The 23,019-nt window shown below is 39.7% G+C and overlaps 1 protein-coding gene across 3 annotated transcripts in view; it reads left to right on the top strand.

Moving 5' to 3' along the window:
• Positions 1-23,019, top strand: part of CAMKMT (calmodulin-lysine N-methyltransferase) — a 323,624-nt gene that overhangs the window by 291,036 nt on the left and 9,569 nt on the right. For 2 of the 3 annotated variants that reach the window (XM_048482876.1, XM_048482886.1), the window contains 3 exons: positions 7,875-7,949; positions 13,949-14,012; positions 20,717-20,848. In XM_048482876.1, the coding sequence (XP_048338833.1) occupies positions 7,875-7,949; positions 13,949-14,012; positions 20,717-20,848 (271 nt within the window). Of the gene's footprint in view, positions 1-7,874; positions 7,950-13,948; positions 14,013-19,998; positions 20,082-20,716; positions 20,849-23,019 lie in introns of all 3 variants that reach the window. The other variant, XR_007243344.1, reaches the window with a different exon arrangement.

Genomic DNA, 23,019 nt, shown 5'->3' with positions numbered 1-23,019 from the left:
TGTGAGCTGGTACAAAAAATCATTGTTTGGTCATGGTGGGGGAGGGTTGCCGCCCATACTCCGGGTTGGGGGGGTTTTTTTTTGCCAAACTCAGATTTTGTCCCTGGGCATCAGTTTGCCTAGGTACGCCCCTGGGAATAAAATGCTGTGCTCTGGTTCTCATAGTCCTGGGTATGAAGCACCTCAATACCTTAAGGGAGCTCAGGGGATACATGGTCCTCCTTCCCCATTTTATCTTCACAGAAATTATGTGAGATGGAGGAGGAGGAGGAGGAGGAGGAGGAGGAGGAGGAGGAGGAGGAGGAGGAGGAGGAGGAATTTGGATTCATATCCCCGCTTTCTCTCCTGTAAAGAGACTGAAAGGAGCTTGCAATCTCCTTTCCCTCCCCCCTCCCCCAACAAACATTCTGTGAGGTGGATGGGGTTGAGAGAGCTCTGAAGAACTGTGAGTAGCCCAAGTTCACCCAGCTGGCACGTGTTGGCATGCTCATGCTAATGTGATTCACCAGATAAGCCTCCACAGCTCAAGTGGCAGAGCAGGGAATCAAACCTGGTTTCCCAAATTAAAGTGCAACTGCTCTTAACCACTACACCTCACTGGCTCTCACCAGAAGATAAGTGGAAAGGGAATTACTGATCTAAGATCATCCAATGGTTTCTGGAGAGAGTGATCCTTGACCCTAGAGATCACACAGAGCCTAGTTCAGCATTCAAACCACTACACCTCACTGGCTTTCATTTGGTCTTCCTTCTAGTCCAAAGCATAGAGGACTGGAAAAAGTGGAATCCTTGTAATTGTGTGCCAATTTGACAACCTGACTGGGTTAAAATAGTTCCATGTTGAACAAGTCTGAACAAATGAAACTGCCTTATACTGAACCAGATTATTGGTCCCTCAGTTTCTGAATTGTCTATTCAAACTGGCAGCAGCTGTCCTAGGTCTCAGGAAGACAGGTCTTTCACATCACCCACACCACTTCTGATCCTTTTCACTGGAAATTCTGTGGATTGAATCTGGAATTTTCTTCATAGCAAAGCTAATATTATATCACTGTGCCACAATTCCCCCCTAAGTGTCTTCTCTCCAGTGCCTGATCCCCAAAATTCTAATCAATGTGTGATTTGAAGAAAAAAACCCCCACCCAAAGTGTCATTCAAAAGAAGAGGATATGTTTCAGAAGTTGGGTGATGAGACCTATCCTCCACTTTGATGCTGTTTAGGGTTTGTAATTAGGGCTCCAGCTACATGGAATTGCATATGTTCTTAATGGTGACATCTTTACTACTAGATGACACTAACATTATTCCACACCATTGGGAAAAGTTGGAGTCTGTACCAAAATTAACTTCCCATCTCCAGAGGTGTTGTGAAAATACAGAAGTTGCCCATTCCTATTTATAATACATTGTTGTAAAAACCTCAATGTGCTAATTTTTCTGTTTTTATATATTTTTAATATATCTTCATTGATTATCATTTAAATTATCACTTAATAAATATTAGTAAAGTAGGGCACCCCTAAGTTATTTCATAATAATTGGTGTCCTGTGTATCAAAACGTTCAATATTAGCAATAAAAAAAGGACTGTAATGTCTGTGAAAAAAACCTTTCTCTAGAAACAAGGGGTAAACACATTGCTTCTGTTTGGCTCGATCATTGGTGTACAGCTCCATTATGTGTTTAGTTCCACTGTGGTACCTTCCAACAAGAAACAGTGTTTGGGGAAGTTGATACAGAATTGTAATCAACTCTGCAGTATCACTTTTGGGCAATATGCAAAGAGCATACAAATTGTACCAAAAATGCAACTGTGGTGATGCATCAAAGTCAGTGGGTGTGAAGTTCTGGTGTGGGATCTTGCACCAATGGCAAACTGGGGGCAGAGCCAGCATTAATTGGCTTCCTGAATCCTTTCAGTCCTGAAAAGCCCTCATTTGCCAGCAAGAACTTAAATTGGCAAAAATGGTGGCACAGCACTCTCACGGAGGTAGGGGAGCATCACTGGCTGATGGCTGCAACTCAGCAAGTGACTTAGGAGGCAGTGTGGCTGTGTTGTGACTGTCTCATCCCTGCCTGGTGAACAGCTACCCTCCCCCTGGATTGCACTGATAATGACTAACAACTCCTCACCTGAAGTGCTAGATCTACCTAAAGTGGCTATTGTTCTGTAAGCTTAAACATTTCATTATGTCTGAGTCATTTAAAAATTCTCAAGTTATAAAAAATATCTTTGGAAGAGGGTGGTTGAAAATCACAGGAAGTTATTCTTTAATGTAGAATAATTCATTGAAAATGAGCCTACACATTATAGGGAAAATAGTTTATAATATTTAATACTCCTTTAGAGTCAGTTTCAGGTGAGATTTGACCAGAGGGTTTTTTCCCCATGAGAGCTGAATAAAGCAGGAATCAATTGGGACCTTGATGACTAACAACAAATATTCTAGAATGAACTTTTGTGAGTCAGAGCTCACCAAATACACTGGAATGTAAATTCTTACATGTGTGTGTGTGTGTGTTCCTGTAGTTTTTCTTTAATCCTCCTATATAATTTATTTATCTGAAACATTTTCATGGCATATAATTTAGCTGAATATTTTAAGATTGTAAGATTATACTGTTTGGTTGTGGTGGGTTTTCCAGGCTGTGTGGCCGTGGTCATAAAAACATAAGAACAAGCCTGCTGGATCAGACCAGAGTCCATCTAGTCCAGCACTCTGCTACTCGCAGTGGCCCACCAGATGCCTTTGGGAGCTCACATGCAAGATTTGAAAGCAATGGCCTGCTACTGCTGCTCCCGCTCCCGAGCACCTGGTCTGCTAAGGCATTTGCAATCTCAGATCAAGGAGGATCAAGATTGGTAGCCATAGATTGACTTCTCCATAAATCTGCCCAAGCCCTTTTTAAAGCTATCCAGGTTAGTGCCCAGAACTGAACACAGTACGCCAAGTGCAGTCACACCATTGCTTTATATAAGGGCATGGCAACCTTTGCAGTTTTAATATCACTGGTGGTAATGGTGGATCTTGTTCCTAACGTTTCGCCTACATCTGTGGCTGGCATCTTAAGAGGTGTATTACAGAGGGAAGTCCGTTACACACTGTGTCCAGAGAGAAGGGAATCTTTGGGGTATATATTGTCCATGTCCCAGGGAGGGGAACCAATCAGTAAGTGTTTGGGTAGAACTTGTTGCAAAGATGTGGTTGATAGTATTGTATTGTGGGTGGGGCTTATCAGTCCAGTGTGTGATTCATGCCCTGCAGCAGCAGCAGCAGCAGCAGCAGCAGTATTGGTGAATGCAAATCCTGTGTTTGGATGGAGTCCATTGTTCATGAACTTAGCATGCCCTTGGGGTTTCCTTTTGGTGTTTTTAAGTACTGCTAGCCAAGCTTTGTTAATTCTCAGAGTCTCTTCTTTCCTGTTAAAGTTGTCTTGGTGTTTGTGAATTTCAATGGCCTCCCTGTGCAGTCTGACAAAGTAACCTTCTGAATTGTCCAGAATTTCAATGTTTTCAAGTAAAATGTTATGTCCAGTTTTGTTTAACACATGTTCTGCAACTACAGATTTTTCAGGATGGTTAAGCCGACAGTGTCTTTCATGCTCCTTAGTACAAGTCTGAATGCTGCATTTTGTGGTTCCTATCTAGACCTTTCCACAGCTGCAGGGTATGCGATAGACTCCTGCAGAAGTGAGGGGGGGGGGTCTCTCTTATCCTTTGCTGAGCGTAGCATCTGCTGTATTTTCCTGGTAGGTTTGAAGATGGTTGGTAGGTTATGTTTCTTCATCAGTTTCCCTGTGTGATCAGTGATTCCTTTGATGTACGGTAGAAATATTTTTTCTACGGTGGGCTGTTTCTCCTAAGTCGTCTGGGTTTCTCTTGGTCTTAAAGCTCTTCTGATTTCTGTTGTGGAGTAGCCATTAGCCTTCAGAGCCCAGTCTAAATGATTGATTTCATCAGGGAGGAGGTGAGGTTCACAAATTTGTTTTGCACGATCTGTCAGATTATACCTCTTTTCTGTTGTGGATGGTGGTTGGAGTTTTTATGTAGATACTGGTCTCTGTGTGTTGGTTTTCTGTATACTGTGTGGCCCAGTTGATGGTTGGGTCTGCGAAAGTCCAAGACATCTAAGAAAGGCAGTTTTCCTTCTTTTTCAGCTTCCTTGGTAAATTAGATCTTTGGGTGGACGCTGTTAAGCAGTTCCTCCTCACCATGGCTCCAGATTGTAAAAGTGTCATCCACAAATCGGAACCAAGTTGCAGGTTTCCTGGGTTCTGTTTTGAGGACTTGTTTCTCAAAATGTTCCATGTAAAAATTGGCTATCACCAGACTGAGTGGGCTTCCCATGGCTACCCCATCTGTCTGCTCATAGTAATCATTGTCCCATTGGAAGTAGCTGGTTGTTAGGCAGTGTTGAAACAAAACTGTGATGTCGTCTGGAAAAATCTGGCCGATGAGTGTGACTATGTCCAATGAGGGTTTCTGTTGATGCTGATGTTTTTGGATTTTGTTGAATTTCTGCTTCTGTCTTTGTGTGTGGCTAGCAATGTCTTTCTCCATTTTTCTGTAGGTGAGGTTGTCAATTTTGTCCCAATTGCCTCTGAAGATCCCAGCCATAGATGCAGGCAAAACATTGGAAGCTAAAACTACCAGACCATGGTCACACAGTCTGGAAAATCCGCAACAGCCAGTTGATGCCAACTGTGAAAGTCTTCAACAATACCTGAGCAAGGCTGATAACAATAGAATATTTTGGAGGTGATTAATTCATAGGGTTTCCATAAGTCAGAAGCAAGCTGGAAGTACTTAACTTGCACATTATGTAGCCTGCTTGCACCCAAGCATGCTTGAAAAGGATACACTCAGTACATTTCAATTGTAAAATAAGCAGGGATAATTTAAGGGCATGACATATTTGATATGGTCAACTTACCTGTTCCATTTTTACTAGGACCACAAAATCTCAGGACTGATTCAATTTAATGTCAGTCAATATGTTGAGTGGAAAAGTCTAACTTTCTCCCTTGTTTTGTAACTTTTTCAGAGTTCTATTTTTAAAAGCACCCCCAAATAGGTGGCTAATGCTCATAGCTGCAGAACATTTTGAGGAAATAATTTGTGTAGGTATTTGCATCCAGAATTGTGTAGGGTTTACTTTTTTTTTCAACAGTACTTACAGTGGAGATTCAGATAGAGCTATTTTTGAAAATGCAGGAAGACCTAGAGAAGTTGTTTACCCAGCTGTTCATCTTCATGATGTCCTCAGTTTTCCAAGGATAGACAGTACCGCTATAGACAGAGGGTGGGCGCAACCACTTTTGAATGCAGCCTTGCATAAAAAGAAGCTCCTTTCACATGGAATGATAATATGTCCAAAAGAAAGTTTGATATTATCAGCTATCATACATATTAGCTTTCCCATGTACAGATGAAATTTACCTTATACCATGAGAACTGCCACCAGGAAGACTTCCTTAAATCTTCTATGCTGAAGGCTTATATTATTAATTAAAACAGCAAGCTCTTCATTTCAACTAGATATAAAATAGATGGCAGATATAAAATAGGTATATGTTAACTTTGTTGCCTGCTACAAGTCTCCAAAACAGAAAAGGCCACAAATAAAATGAAACAAATCCTTAGGTTAGGATCTTCATTTTTGAAACTTGTCTTATTCATTGTAGCCACTTTGGCCTAGAATGTTGCTGGTTGGGATGGTTTAAAATTAAATAGCAGAACTTGTACAGCATTGGTTTTTCCAAGAACTAGTGAAGAAATACTTAGAGTTTACTGTTTCTGGACATTAGAATGAGTATTTGAATTACTTTTCCATAGCTAGAGTAGAAGAACTTTGTTTTCCAGCTAGGGAAGGGTACGGAGCAAGAACTGTCTGTAGAAGAAACAGAAGTAGATTTTTGTAAAGTCAACAAAATTATTTTGAGCCATAGAATAGATGATCCTTTATCAGGGGAATTGAATATACTGGTAAAGTTTTGGATTGTCAGAAAATGTAGATCGAGGTACTAGAAAATAATGGACTAGTATTTCTGATTATGGTTTTGTAGTACCATATTTGGGTTTTTTTCCTCAGAATGTTTCGATTTCTACACTTTTTAGGCAGGAAAGAGTACAATTAAGAAGCATTCAAAAGGCTGTTGATGGTACCAGGAATTCATTCCACATAGTTTGACCTATTTTGTTTGGGTGAAAGCAAAGAATCATGCCTTCCAAAGTAAATTGACAGAAAATAATATTTTAAGATTCTTATTTGTCTTCATAAGATCTCTTTCTATGGACTGAAGGAGTAGAGATGGCCTTGCAGCCAGCAACTCAACTGCCAGCTGCCATTGCTGTTTCAGGACTCTTAAAAAAATCAAATAAGAGCCAACAATGCCACCAACTTACCTTTACCTAATTTTCACTATTGTAACTTAAGTTTCCACGGAAACAGGGTTGAAAAAGCCGCCAGTAACCAGCAGGCAGCCAGCAGCTGAGAGTGAGAACTCTCCTTTGTCACTTTCCACTAGTGGACGCATGCTGAGCACTGAAAGTGCCAGTTTGCGAAGCCACTTAGGTTTCTAAAATTTGCACCCCATTTATAGTTTAAATGGGGTGAAAGTGTTGTGTGTTGGGGGTGGTGAGGTGATTAAATTAACCTACTGTTTTTCTCCCTTGAATTGGCACAATACTTTCCAGGAGGGTAAATTGGTAAATGAGTTCTGTTTTATTTGGTAAGTTAGATATTCGACACAACTGTAAGCATCAAGGGGCAGTCAGATTTCTTCCCCCACATTATGTCACGTACTTCTATACAGTTACGTATGTGTATGTATGAGTGTTGGTACAGCACTGGCTTTTCCAAGAACTAGTGAAGAAAACCATTTTCTCTCCACATTTCTCAACAATAAGAACATTTTTTCTTCCCAGTGAGAATAAGTAAACAACAAGCATGATAAGAATGCAGAAGACTGTTAACCAGGAGTAGTTCTCTTGCCACTCCGGAATGAATGCATTTTCTGGTCAAGATGCAAAGAACACTGAAATGAACACATATAAACTGAGAAATACACTCTTGCCCCTTTCAAAGCCCATCCCTATGACTGGAGGAAAAGTTACCTACTTTGATAAGGGGAGTAAAAAAAAAACACCCACAGCAGACCACATAGGAAAAAGAAATTTAGAAATCTGCATCTGTCATTATTACTATTTTTTATAAAATATTTATAGATTTAAAAAAAAATAGTAAAAAGTTGTCTCTTTGGGGGAGATGGTATTGTTTTACATCTTATAATTAAATAGTATCACTTGGGATAGGTGTATTTTTAAAATTATTGAAGGCAAAATGATTGGCACAGAAGCATGGGCATTCTTTCAACTTATCCCTTTTCCTTCAAAGCAAAGCAAATAGTCACTTCATCACTGAAAAATTTAACTGGTTTGCCTGCCAGATGCAACTGAGAGCCAGGAAGGAATTATTTTTTAGATTGTGAATGTATGTTACAATATCCAGTACAGGAGGCCACAGGCTGATTTCATTCTATTCGTATTCACTTAATGTACAGGTGTAAAGGACCAAGATCTGTAGTCCTGTCTTATGAAGTACTTCTGACAGAATCACTGCAACAGCTGCCTTTTTCTCTATAATGATAGAATTCAGTTGCTTCAAGACCTAAACTTCAAAGTAAATGTTTTATGCTCACTTTGAATTATGTCTTTATTTATTCTTTTTATAATTACCTCACTGTACTTTTTTATGGGGAAAAACCTTCACATCCTATACTGAGAAAGTGTAAATGCTTGTCTTAAAAAAGAAAGAAATGCAAAAGCTGAAAACATCCCATCTAATTTTAAAAATCTTTTTTTCCTGTCTCTAGCGTTTTACGATGGGATAATGAGACAGATGTCTCTCAACTGGAAGGACATTTTGACATTGTTATGTGTGCTGACTGGTAAGTACATAAAAATCATAAAACTCATGTTAGGGGGAAAAATAGCTTTGCTGCAGTAATTGTGCTGTGCTGCTGGCTGATGGCTAAGCAAAGTCAACAAATGAAGCACAAAGCCACCTTAACCTCAACAAATTAATATTCATCTCCATGTGACAGTTATAAGGTAGTCTTCTATCACACAGTAACTTCTACCACATTATTTCCCAAAGATTGATTTTGAGAAGCATTTCCATTTTCTGGAATTGCCTCTGTTTCATGCTTGACGTATCAGTAAATGGACGACTTAGGCAAATTGCAAATAATTATGGCTCAGTGAGGAACAGTCTGGAGAAAAGGGAGTTTATCAACACAAACAGCTCAATTAGCTTACTTCTTAGGAAAGATCTGACTATTGATATAAGAGGATATATATTTTGTGCTCCCCCGTAAATCTTTGGGGGATTTTTTCCCTCAGTTTCTTAAATATGCCAAACAAAGTAATAATATGCATACTCCAAGTGACATTCAGATGTTTGAATTAATAGTAAATTAATTGTAATAAAAAATGAATTGAAGGGGGAAACATACCTTTGAGTGACTGACAAGTTACAGAATGAAGTACTGGTGTGTATATTTAAGAAGCTCAGTAGACTTGGCTACTGGTATAAATAACATTTTTAATTTTGCTGACTTGCCCAGTTGTATACAGCATGGTGATTTTAGAGTACGAGACTTAAAAAATAACTCAAAAATTGCACAATAGTTTTGTGAGATTTTGAAGTATATTTTTGTATACCAGATCAGGATATGGATAGCTTACAGGCAAAGAAACAACATATTTTATTGTTATACAGGCCTGGTTTAGAAAAAAAAATTCTGTGGGGTTTTTCAATCCAAAAGTCTTCTGAAATCTGAATTATTAAAGGAAGCAATAAACTACCAATTATGTTATAAGATGTTAAACTGACTTTTTGTGAGCTATACACACTTTCATTGCTTTTAAGAAAAAAATGCTTGAGTTAGTGGAGTTAGTGGAAAATGTCTGATTTTGTTTAACACTTTTGAAGACATACTTCTTTGTTCATTCCTTTCTTGCTTTATAAGTTAACCATGAGTGTGTCAGGGCTCCATTTTCCATTGCATTTCCTTCCTGAAAACTTCTTTGTTCCCAAAAAGGACAGACACGGGTTTCTAACTAATCGCTGATAATGTGCCTCAGAGATGCATCATCTGATTAAAATAAGGAGCTAAACAACACCATATGATTTCAGCAAGTAATTTAGTAAATGCCTTCCTCACCAAATATTAGAATGGATACTCCAGGTTTCATTGCACAGATGAAGTTAATGCTGGACAGGATTAGATCAGATTAAGTATGAAAGTCAGATCAGAGTGCTGGCGGACATGAGCGGGAGGGCAGCAGTCTTCTGGGAGGCTTAGACTAGGCTCGCATATGGATGTTCTCCAGATTATGTGGGTGAAGCAAGGTCTTGCCAAGAGATTTAGAGTTAAATTTGTTCTTCGCACAAATATCAAAACAACCTGGCCATGCCATTTCTTATATTCCTAATACTCACACTGTGTTATCCTATTTGTACTGTACAGAGTAGCAGGGAGCAAGCTCTGAGTCGGGTATTTTTTTCATTATTATGTTTGCCTAATATTCTTCTCATCTTTTGGGTAAATCCGTGGGCATGTGGATATTTTTGAAACTATTGTTTCATTAGAAGACAAAAGAATTAAGCATAAGTTAAATAAACATTCACTTGCAGGATTTACATAGACAAAACAAATCATTTTTTCATTTACAGCCATTTACAGTACTGGTAATATTAATACACAAATTACTGTGATTTGTGTCACCCCATGGTAAAATGCAAGGGTATGTCCCTGTTTCTTCACTTAATATAAAATAATTTTCTGTTATAATTTTCTGTGTGGATTGATGGGCCACATACATATTGTGTCCCATGAAGACTTACATCAGATTATGCTTTAGTTCGGAAGGTTTATAGTTTTATTTGAGAGGTAATAATTGTAATATGTTCTGTTGGGTTCAACAAGAATAATGTAATCATAACAAATTTAATTGGTTAGGAACATGCACTTAATAATATTATCCAAAACATTGTTATTTATGAAAATCTGGAATAAAAACAAAACAGAAATTTCAGTTCAAACATTAAATAAAATAAATTTCTAGTGAAAGTGGCATTATCTGATTCCCTGAATAGCAAACCAGTAGCACTACTTAATTCCATTTACAAGAAAACAAGTTCCATTCATAAACATATGCCAAACTCACACTGAGATTCAGCTTAAAATGCACTTGATTACAAAGAACAGTGCCATGTTTATACTCATAAATCATCGGTTTACTTGTATTCAGTCTTTTAAACATCTTGTGTGCAGGAGTGGAGAATGCATTAGTAGTGTGTATTGCTACATGCCTCAATGTAATATATCAGTTCAATTATGAAATAAGAGGCAAGCTGAAATATCTGGTCATTAGTTAACCACTTGGAATGAGTAAAGTTTTGACAATTAAAAATCATGTAAAGGTGGGGGGGGGGGATCCCAAACAGTCCATTTTTGTACAAGTGTAAGGCAACATAACTATAGAGATTAAGAAAATGCTGTTTATTTAAAGGCATCAGTGAAAAAATACAGAGAAGAGTGAAAGGAAGGCTAACCTTTAGGGCAAGTCCACATGCTCACGTGAAAATAGAGCAAATATGGGAAAGACATTAGATTTGTTTGACACGCATCCAAACCCTAACTGAGCTGAACTGTGGTTACATTACATTACATTATACTATTCATTCATTTGTTTGTTTGTTTAAATTTCTATGCTGCCTATTCCAAAAAGGGCTCAGGGCAGCCACAACCAAAGTATAACAAAATATCCATATATTTAAATATTAACAACTATAAAAACATAAAACTCAATGATCAATCAAATTCTAACCATTTGAATGGGCAAAGAAGTTGCCTTCTGATTAACAAGGTGCTTCATTTCTTTCCCATTTTGCTTATGGCGGGCTCTAGTTTACCCTACTCTCTGCAGCTCCAGTAGGCCATAAAGACTCACCAGAACCTGTGTGGAGGGTCAGGGGCTGTTGCTTTGCCTGATGCCTTTCAGACTGGCTCAGTGGCTCTTTTATGCCAGGTCAATCAGCATTACCAAAAGGCCACTACTGGCTAATGTTGGGATCTTGGCCCTACCTCTAAGCCTCTTTCTCAGTGCATCTGCTCACTCATCCAGTGGTGCTGCCATCCATGAAAAATCATAATAGTATTTTGTTTCTTATTAACAGTTGTGCATAGCAGTACATTAAATATGTGGTTTCACATGACACCCAAGATTTTGGGATCATAAGTGCTTTCATGACTGATAGCAAGAACTGAAGAGATTCATAAGAATACAAAGGTGCTGCGGTACAATAAGACAGGAGGTTGTGCTTCTAAGATATTGCAAATAAAAAGAAAAGTTGATGGTATCTCATTTTTTAAAAAACAAGGCTATCTGAAAAGCAAAAATAAATTGGGGGGGGGATCAATTGGATTTTACCCAAGAAACATATCTCTGTCTCTTTGATTTTTGTATAGTTGGCAGGTATACATTTATTTCAGGCATCAGTCCATCCATTTACAGGGAGGTATTACTTCAAGCCTGGCACCCGCAAATCCTACAAGCCCACATCTGAATTCCTTTCAGAGCTCATGGTGAAATCAGCATCAACTGCATATTGTCCAAGTATGCATGACAGACCACACCAAGAATGTGCGCAAGAGCTTGTTGAGTTTAGAGAAACAACATTGTTCATTTGAGATCTAGTTGCTTCCACTCATTTTCAGGGAAATTTGATGGTGTGGAAGGAAGGACATTTCCTGCCTAATAAATGTGTTTTAGTGCATGACAGCTTTGCTGTTTATTGAAGCTGTGCAAAACTGTAAATGACGGTGAACAGTGAACAACTGGAAATCATGTCTGAAGCGCCGGCTATGAAGCTACGATACTTGGCTGCCACATTACATGCAAAATAAAAAGATTTGACATAATAGCTTATAAAATATAAAAATGTATCCATGCTGTAGAGATGCATGTAACAGCTTAGAGATGATGGCATAAATGTATAAAGGAGGGGTGACTAAACTGTGGCTCGTGAGCCACATATGGCTCTTTACCACATAATGTGTGGCTTGCAGCTGGGGAGGCTGGTTGGTGGAGTGGGTCCCCCCTCTCCTGGCCTGTCTCATCCTGTACACGTTCTTGTCCCTGGCACGCATTGCTGCCCTTTGCTAGGGAATAAGGAGGCTGGTAGGGGCAGCAAGAGCTTGGGCATGGGGGTCAGAGACAAAAGTGCCCAAGGCCCCATAGCCCTGGTAATTCATGCAGCCAAATTTTAAACAAAGGTACTCATGTTGTTTCTATTAGCAGTAACAGCCAGTAACAATCATTTTTTAAACTTGTTTTTAAACATTCCCTTTGTCTTTATTTTTGGCAGTCTCATTAAATGTTAGTAAAAATTAATAAAACTACAGACATGAATAATAATTGTTATATATTTGTATTTCTTAAAATTTCTATGAAAGGTTTGTAACAAACTATTCATGTAACAATAAAAAACATCTGAGTAATAAATTTTTTTCTTGTCCTGTGGCTCTCAAACATCTGAAGTATTTTCTATGTGGCTCTCATATTAAGCAAGTTTGGCTACCCTTGGTATAAAGAATGTGGGGTTCAGCTGAGAGTGGTGGTTTTCTCATATCTGCTTTTTAAAAATTGGGTTTTATATACCGCCCTACCCCCCGGAGGGCTTTGGGCAGTGCACAACATAACTTTAAAACACATACAGCTAAAACCCATTAAAATATAACACAGTTTAGGTACACAACTGGCATATCTTCTCTACATGCTGCCCCTCCATACATGTAGAAGTATACACACAATATATGGGGGCCTTCTCTCTATCCTTCCTGCTGCCGGTTTTGGTCAGATTTTCCCACATTCTGCACAGCTGCACATATCTTGTCCCCAGTGGTGTAGCGCCAAGGGGCAGGGGGTGCGTGATGCACTGGGCGTGCACCAGTGCAGGTGCGGGACACAGGGCACACGCAAGCCCCGGGTGCAGTTTCCCCTCACTCCGGCCCTGCTTGTCCCTGGTCCTAGTGCCTCAATAGAGTCCAGAAATCAATAGAGTCCAGGAATCTTACTTGAAAGACAGGGGGTCTCAGTGTTCTCTTCAACAGCCATTACTTCCTTTTTTGGTCTTTCTTATCCTACAGACACATCAACTGACTTTTTTGTTTTAATACTGAATGAATAGTGTCCCATTTTAAAAGGTGAGTCACACCAGGAAAGATAGGTGAGAGGAGACAAAGAGCTGGATCCAACAAGTTTTCTGTTGGTGATAAAAGAAGGAAGAGGTTCTCTGTAAACACAGAAAAGGCTATGCTGGGGTCAAAGGACTTGCCTATACAACAGCTGTGTAGATCAGCAGATGCAGTAAAAAGAACTGGGTGACAATGAATGAAAAAGCTGACTGGGTACAACCCCAAATATCCATACCTTAATACCCAACTGCACCTTCCCTTACCAGCTTGTACCAGGGAACCAGAAATAGCAGAGGGGGCAGGTATGCCATAATGACCACCTGAAGTACAGCCCTTTCATGAGAGTTTGTGTTTTAGACTGTGCCGGCATATTAGTGTTACATTGTGTTACAGCATTTCTCCTGATTTCTGAAATCCCAGCTATCTAAATAAAAGCCACTAATCACTAGCTAATCATTCTTGTTACACAGAGAAACATTTCTGGCAAAGATGTGAGATTTTAAAAAATGGGTACATGCTTCAGAGTTTGGTCTTTGTTTGTTAAACAAGTACATGAATTTAGACCTCCATGTCCCCTTCAGCAGTGTGTAAACAAATGTAATTAGCCTTGTACTTATCTGCATTAGTATCATTAGAACTGAAACCCCTTTTTAATCTGGATTCTCTTCTCTTCTCAATGTCAGCCTGTTTCTGGACCAGTACAGAGCTAGCCTTGTGGATGCAATAAAGAGATTACTCCAGCCCAGTGTAAGTATGTTTCTATTTTCTCCTGAACACGGGCTTCAGAATAATTAGTCTGTGCACAATGATTGAGAGAGTAATGGAATGGCAGGATTAATGTCATGTAATACTTTAATACTTATTATGTCCAACTTCAATTGAGTCTTCTAATCTATCAGATTCCTTCCTAATCATAAACTAGGAAACTTCTTATACTTGGCCTTCTGATAAGGAACACAGTGGGTAGTAAAATAAATGAAACCGCTTCAAAGATAGTGCAAGATTATTTTTATCAAAGCGTTTCTTGAGTATTTTCCTTTGATAACAATGTCTTCATATTAAAGTAAAATTCTGATATTGAAAGTTTTTATGTTGGCTTCTGTCATTTGTAATCCCATCAATGGTAACCTTTGTCATTGTGTATTTATTTATTGTAAAGTGCTATTTTTTGTGTTCCTTTCACTGCTGCTTATATTAAATGGATAAAACCCTTAGACTGATCCATAGCCTAAAACTCTGGTTGTTTTGTTTTCCTTTCTCCCTCTCTCTTTTTAAATGTAATAAGCCAAGTACTTACAATTACAGACCATAGTATACAATAAATTCTACAAATCTGTGAAACTAGTTCTGCATTTGTGTATGCCAGAGCTGGGTATGTGATATGCAAGATCCGCAGCCTATTGGGGCTTATTCAGTGAGACATTCTAGAATTTATATATTTATTTACCAATTTCTAAGCTTTTTAAAAGCATTTCATAGCTACAACAATATAATATGAATAACACATTTAGATATCAATAAAAGCAATATTACCAATATAAATTTAAAACAATATAGTGGACTTGATATAGCAGTTCATCAGCAGATGAACAATATAGTGGACTTGATATAGCTAGTTCATCAGCAGATGGTGTGATGAATACAGATTTTGATCCCTTCCCTGAAGCAGTCCTTTCCAATCCTGGAACCAGTGGTGGGATTCAAATAATTTAACAACTGGTTGTTTATAAGCACCATTTTAACAATCGGTTCTGCCGAAGTGGTGCGAACCTGCTGAATCCCACCACTGCCTGGAACCCATGTGGCATAAAAGCCACTTGGGATTGAGGATTGAGGCCTGACAATTGCACTGAAAGGGCAAAGGTGAAATAGCCCAATTCTTCTTCATCTGGTATCAAGATAGCTTCATTGATGGAAGAAGTAGGAAAGGTGTCACCTGTCACCTCTTACCCTCCTCAGTACAAACTCTTGTCCTTCCACTTTAGTCCTTAACCTTGGGAATCAACCTTACCAAGGTTGGGAAGGACTGCTGGGGGAAGAGAGCAAGGAAAAGAACCACAGCCCTGAATCAAACCTGTCATTTAAACATTTTTCCTATCCCTAAAGTTTCAGGGCCAGCAACAATGCTTAAAGACTATGAAGCACATGGACATCAAACATATTCAAAAAAAGTTTACCCCTTAAGGAATGATCTGCTTTACCGTGAAATACTTGAGCTAATAATAAACATGTCTTGCGTTACAGGAGTGGGTTTTTAGAGGATGGGCTGGAAACATATTTTTTTTAAGAGTGCATTTTGTGAAAGATGGCGTTGACAATCTCAGCCAGCAGTGCTTCTTGCTTCCCATAGCTGGAATAGGCATGAATCCAGCTCACCTGGCTAAACTGAAGAGCCCAGACTAGCATGCTGCTGCTTTCAGTAAGATTGGAGACAAGAGGGACTACTGCAAGCAAATTCACCTCAGCGAAACTATCCCTCATGCAGCTCCCTTGCCACCTCTTAGTTTGGCTTCATTTTTTTTCTCTGTATATGATTAATACCTGAAACACTTCTCTCACAGTCCTTTCAAGGAAGCCATGGTACACTTCTCAATACTACAGTTTCCAGGATTTTTTGGGAAGAGAACCAATATAAACATAGATTGTAGATGGGACCTCACTTGCAACATGCCCTGCATTCCAGTATTTGTTACCCTGGCTACTGAACTCTGTGCAGTAAGCCCTTTCAGAACTTTTGTATTATACGTCCTTCTCCCATTCTTGCATTGGGTTCTGAACCATTTTGTCCCACACACATGACTGGAAATGCAGTTCCAGTGTGATTTGCTCAGCTGGCATCTGGTTCCTGGCAGGACCATTTGTACTTCCTTACATTTTCTAAGCAACCATGATGTGAAACCCAAAATGGGATGAGATGGTTTTCTGCTTAATGTTTCTTGAATGAGATGCTGGCCTCTATGTTTCACAAATTGTTATTTCCATGTCTTGAAAAATGTAACCAAAACGCATTAGCTGTATTGTATTGTAAACTCATACTTAATTCATATTACACAGTTGCATCTAGGTCTCCAAACATTTTGAGTTTTTCAGCATTGTCCTTGTATATGTTTCTAGCCATCTTCCTTACTAGAAAATTAATGTTAGTATTTTCCCCAAACTGATTTTACCATCAAATTCATTTTTAGCACCCTTTGCATTACTGCCTTTTGTCTGAGTGTAGATGATCTAATGTGTATTGTCCTGACTTTCTCAGCAACAGTAGGCTGATGCTATTTATGGAGCAAAATGCTTCCATTCCTTTTTAGACAGAGATATCTCTTAGAGGTAATATCCAATTCTGCAAGATTCCCCCATGAGGGTAGCTGTATCTGAGAACCGCTTTGCTCTTACAGTACTAATAGTAATATAGATTAGAATCCCAGGTTACAGTCAAAGGTAGTCTTCCACTGACAGATGACATTCCACTGGCTATCCATCAGTTACCAGGATCAATTTAAGGTATTAGCTATCATGTACAAAGCCCTTTATGGCCTTGGACCCTCATATCTGCAAGAGCACCTCTCCCCAACGGCTTCATCATAAGAACTCCCCTCATGTCAGCAGGAGCTTCTGCAAATGGTCCCAACCTGCAAATGGTCAAAATCAACAACTGCCATTGTGACCCCCATGCTGTGGAACAGCCTGACTGAATAGGTCAGGAAGGCTCCCAATTTCATGGCTTTCCACTAATTGTGAGAAAGGTAGACTATAAATAATGTAAATAATAAAATATATAAATAATATGTCAGAAGAACAGGGGTGTTTTATTGCCAGTTCCCTTTCCCACTGTAGGCCTTCACTTACATGCCCACGCTGCTCTTAAGAGCCTCCTGACTCCCATGAGCAGCATTTCATAGAGCTCAGTATATTGCTCAAAGGGGAGTCACAGAAGTTAAATTCCATCAGCAGAATTCTGCTGGATGTTAGAAATTAGTAGAATTTATACAGGTTACTTGCCAAGTCTATATTTCAGAGGGCACTCTTGGATTACCTCAAGTACCATGCCACCTAAGAATGCACATTGCACTGGAAATCAGTGCTGACAAGTCCATAGGATTATGGCACCTTGAGAAAATTATATTTCCCGGCATCCCTTTGTCTGATGATGGCATACAATGCACCAAGAAGGGTGGGTTCCCAGGGAACATATAAGTGTTTTCTTTCTCTCTCCTGCAACCAACAGTGTTTCCAGGCCAGGTGAGTGGAGTTGAGAAATTGTGGTTGGCCTCAGAAGTCTCATTGAGCTCCTGACAATATCATCAGGAGTGTGGTAGGATTCCCGAATTTCAGAACTGGTATTGTAGAACCCATTCTATGTTAGATGAGGCAGTGCCATGGTTCAGTGATACCACATCTGTTTTCAATGCAAAAGACCCTAAGTTTTTTTTTAAAAAACTGTGGTACTTTTAACCCCCTTTTCTCCACTCAATGTGGACTCTGAGTCATTTACAATATCACTCCCCCCACACACAAACACAACAGAAAACTAAAATATTTAAATCTAACTTAAAATTATTTACCATCTGCCACCAATAAAATAATATACAATGAGGGGAAGGGGCAGAGTAGTTGGTCGCAGTTCTGGATAGCAACAGTCTCTTGGTAGGCAGGGACTCAGCCCCTGGCACCTTCAGTCCAGGTAGTGGGAGATTGGGAAAGACTTTCACCTGGACCTTGGACAGCCAGTCACTGCCCTTGGCAGACTAGAGATCTTAATATAAGTTTCATTTGTTCATATTCTACTGTTTTTGGAAAATATTTCCATTTGCTGAGCCCATTCCAGACTGAGCTGAGGGGAGAATGTTATTATTAGTCAAAGACATTTTTTCTAAAAAAAACAACAACCCTGGAGACATTTCTAGAATGTAAATATAAGTAGAAGAAGAAGAAGCAGGAGACTCAAAGGGGCTTACAATCTCCTTGCCCTTCCCCCCTCACAACAAACACCCTGTGAGGTAGGTGGGGCTGAGAGAGCTCCGAGAAGCTGTGACTAGCCCAAGGTCACCCAGCTGGCGTGTGTGGGAGTGTACAGGCTAATCTGCATTCCCCAGATAAGCCTCCACAGCTCAGTCAGCAGAGCTGGGAATCAAACCCGGTTCCTCCAGATTAGTTAAAAGGTCAAGCTTCTATGTAAGGAATTCTAAGTGAGAGGAAAAGGAAGGAGCCTCATGGTTCCTTAAAGACTAATTTCATAAGCTTTTGTGGTCTAGAGTCCATTTCATTAGATTCATGAAATGAAACCACCGCTTTGCATAAGGAAGACTGAAATCTGCAATACAGCATCCTCACTAATCTCGTAACCAGACATGTCACATATGTTAAGCACAATCGTCTAAGAGCAACCCGAGAACATTGCCCCAACATATATGAGCCTCCTGATATACTGAGTGGAAACCTCCAAACTAGTCCTGGTGGAAACTTCCAAACTAGTTTAAAACTAATTTCCAAGCATAATATAAATGTGGTCAGAAATATTCACCAAAAGTGTATTGTGTAAATATATTACAAGCAACCAGAAGACCAAACACAGTGAGTGCCCTATGATGCGTGTGAAGTGGGAGCTTGCAACAAGTGATGCATGAAACGCAACAGTACTAAATGCATTTTCCCCTCAATACTTGATAGAAATCATTATTTTGCTTCCTTGTTGTTCATGCTTCTGGCTTGCATGGTTATTGGAATAGCCTCCTAGGCTCTAGATGATCCCACAGCCTAAGTGAACCAGTTTGTTTCTGTTTAACTGCCCATGAATTAACCTTGTATTTATGATACCACTAGGACGAAGGTGACAGTGATTTTTTTTTCTACTGCCACGTAACTTCTACAGCCATTTACTGGTAGAGTGCTGTTGAACTGTACCTGTGCCTCGTATCTGGCAAAGGTCTCATATAGCTTTTTCTGGATATATTCTAGAACACCACCAAACACAGGTTGATTTAATAATAGACCTTTTTTTTGGTGGACCTTCATCTGTAGAAATGGTGGTAACTTGCTATTAGAGCACATGTTATGTATGGAGAATGTTTACAGGTTTGGTATCCAGTGTCTCCCGGTAAAAGATCTTTGATACCAGAAGCATTAGGAGTGACTCTGGCTGCCTGAAGCCATGCAGAGCTGATAACAGCAAAACTGACCTAGAGAGATCAGTGTTCACCCTGAGATTATGGCAAAAGCTCACCAGACAATATGTGGCTCCACCATGATTCTCAGGGAAAACATATTGATTGATTGATTGATTGATCTATTTATTTTCATTCATTTTATATGCAGTCCATCTCCTTACAAGCTCAGAGTGGCTACCAACATTCATAAAACACGAAAAACAATATATATAAAAATAGCATGTAAATACAAATCTGCCCATTCTAAAGTCTATTCAACTAGATGGCCAAATTCATTAAAAACATTTCTATTGGGGATTTCTTTAGGACATGGCAGTTTTTGGTGTACCTGATATGTGTAACTAACTATTTTTGCATGGAAAAGTTATACTAAATGTCTAATATTTAAGGGAGAGCCAGCAGGTTAAGGCCATTTCCGCACAGCCAATTACAGCATTGTGCCGTCAGTGTTATTGGCAACGCTGCAGCAATGGAGCGTTCGCATGGTGGGCACTCCGTAGACAGGAAGCGCATCGGCTGAACCCGGTGCTTTGCACAGCTGAACTTTGCAAACGGCATTCTTTTTTCCCCAGGGTAGACGTCACGGGCGTTTGGCACCAGGAGTGGCCAGTGTGGACTGCCATTGTGGAGGCGGGCTCTCCAGCACCGATTCCTGGTGGGCGCTTCCCACGACACCAACTGCAGATTGCCATTGTTGAAAAGACATGCTCGATGAGTGATTTTTGAATAAACTATTGAGGGCCCACTGGAGCATTGCCGCATTGCTGCAGCATTGTTTCTGCAGTGATGGCTGTGCAAAGTCTCCACCTATAACGCTGTTTTTACCATCCTTGTACTGGCTTTTTTGGCTCGTGCGGAAACGGCCAAGCAGTGGTAGACTCTAATCTAGATAACCAGGTTTGTTTTCTCACTCCTCCACTTGAAGCCTGCTGGGTGACCTTGGGTCTGGTTACAATACTCTCTCAGCCCCACCTATTTCACAAGGTGTCTGTTGTGGGGAGGAGAAGGAAGATGACTGTAAGCCACTTTGAGCCTCCTTAAAGGTAGAGAAAAGCAGGGTAATAAAAACCAACTCTTTTTTTTCTTCCAAAGTTTGTGAACTTGTATATCTGAATCTCCATAGTCATGGAACTACACACTCTGAACTATTCAGTTTCCTGTTCTAAATATTTTTGCAACAAAACAATAAACATTGTCTTTAATTTTTATATTAGAGTTATTTTATGTATGTATGTATGTATGTATGTATGTATGTATAAATGAATGTACATTTTCTTTTTAATTTTCTAGGGGAAAGCAGTGGTATTTGCTCCTCGCAGGGGAAATACTCTAAACCAGTTTTGCAATCTAGTTGAAAAAGCTGGTTTCTCTGTCCAAAGACATGAAAATTATGATGAGCACATTTCAAACTTCCACTCCAAGGTTAGTTTCCTGCTTATGTTAGATAACACTTTAATCCGCGTTGCATTTTGAAGAGATCATGGTCTTTTTGGCAGGTAACCTAAATGTTTGATTAAAGTACTCTTAGGTATGCTGCTTCTAAATAGCTATTTTTTTGTATCTGATTATTCTGCATGGTAGAACCATCCTTTATCTTTGCATGTCTAGAAGAGCTTTATAGAAGCTTCTCCTGTTTACCATTTCCTCAGAACTAATCTGTCCATTCATATGGGTCTAATTCAAAACATTCAGAGGTTTAATTTAGCTCATCGCATATACATCTTCGGCAACCACGAACATACATTTTAAGTGAAAAATCATGCAGGTCTGTTAAATGCTGAAATATATGGAAATAAATAGGAGGTGAATGTCTAATTGTATCATATCGTGGTTTTAATCCTTATCTAACTCTTTTATAGCTGGGTCAGTTGGCAGCTTCAAGCTGCTAAATCGCACATAGAATTTCACACTTGTGGGGTTATATGTCGGAACTGGGCACTACAAGATTTAGGTCAAATGCGCTTATCTGAGCACGATTTCTAGGCTTGCTTACATAAAGCGACTGTTATCACTCTCTTATTTTATTCAGACGTAGGGTAATATAGGACACAGAGAATATGTTTCACAGAAAACTTTTAGGAATGACCTTATTTCCACCTCCCTACTTTACCAATCAAAATCCATTTTTTTGTTTAGTTCACTGTGTACAATTGGGCCAGTAGTTCACTATACAACTGGCCCTGACAACTGGACTCCACAAAAGCCCTTTCTATTCCTGTCCGTCTTCCCTTTCCCTTTGTCAATTTCCATGAAAAACAAGAAGTTTTCAAAAACCCATAGCTGGTCCTGTGCGGAACAACCATTGGACCGAAGCCGCAATTCCCCATCAGGTTATCAGAGTATTCTGAGGCTGCACGTTAGTTGTCTACCCCTGGTCTTTCATTCAACTGATCCTTGCAAAAAGGGATACACAAGATGCAGCCAGCATAGCACTCCATTGCAGTGAGTGGCTGATTTAATGACTCCCATTCTGACTTCCAGCCTTAAATCAGAAGACAGAAGGGGAGATGAGAGAATCGGTCTCTCAGTAGTATTGTGTTTAATGGTGCTGGATTACCTGGGTTGTCATCATGACTTTCCCTCGATGGATACTCACACATTCATTTATTTAATCTCTGATACCGAGAACTAAAAGCAGCCCAGGAGAAGAAGCAGTTTACAGAGCTCCCTTTACTGTGGGTCAAGCTGTGTTTACTGTGCTTTACTGTGTCTCTACAATATATCTCTAAAGAAGCTGCTGTTGCTGTTCTCTGAGTCATGACAATAATCCATGGGGCCAAAACTCCTCACCTTCCTTAGGCTTGGCCTAGAACAGTAAAACAGTAAAGTTGAACATGAGGGTAAATAGGACAGTAGTATCTTAGCTGGACAATGTCAAGCAAAGGGTTAATACTGTGGCAGCAGGAAGTCAGAGCAATTTATTTTGACACAATGAAGCAAGTGTTATTTCATTGGCAATATTAAGCCAGAGCTAGTTGCAAGCAAGCCAGATTCTGAGAGCTACAAGCTGGCGAGGGTGGCTGTTGCACCAGCACAGGACTTGTGTACTGTATACTAGAAGAAACTATCCATGGTTCTGCGTCTAACCTGAGTTCTTGCAGCTTCTTCAAGAGCCAGAATATGCACTTTCACCATCTCTCTAGCGCTTTTGTCTGTGATTGTTTGTACCTTGTGTCATATTGCTCTAGTGAGTGAAGGTACTCTAGAATCTCTTATGGTGGTGCAACTGGGGCTACTGGAATGCCCATTTTCCTCAGTGAAAAACTAAGGTTGTGAGGCACCTCCTCTGGCTGCTGCTCTGAAGGGACTTTCTGGCCAAATAACCTCAGCCTGTAATGTGGTCTCAAACACTTCTGACTGAATGGGCATACGAGAGATTAATGTTTCTTTTGGATTTATGGTAGCTTTATGGTGCTTCTGATGTTAGGTGGAAAGTGGCTGACAGTTCTCCCATCTCCTTTTCATCTTCTCATCACAATTACCTTGTGCTCCTGAATGGAAGAGGTGTAGTGGTGGTGTCAGCTAATGTGTTTCTGTGCTTATCCGCTCAAATAGTTTTGCTTTGCTGCAGTAGAGTTACGTGGAAGATTTTT

This window comes from Sphaerodactylus townsendi, linkage group LG01 (assembly GCF_021028975.2).
Source record: "Sphaerodactylus townsendi isolate TG3544 linkage group LG01, MPM_Stown_v2.3, whole genome shotgun sequence".
Taxonomy (NCBI): Eukaryota; Metazoa; Chordata; class Lepidosauria; order Squamata; family Sphaerodactylidae; genus Sphaerodactylus; species Sphaerodactylus townsendi.
The sequence above is the reverse complement of the archived record's forward strand: the minus strand, read 5'-3'. Positions and strand labels throughout refer to the sequence as shown.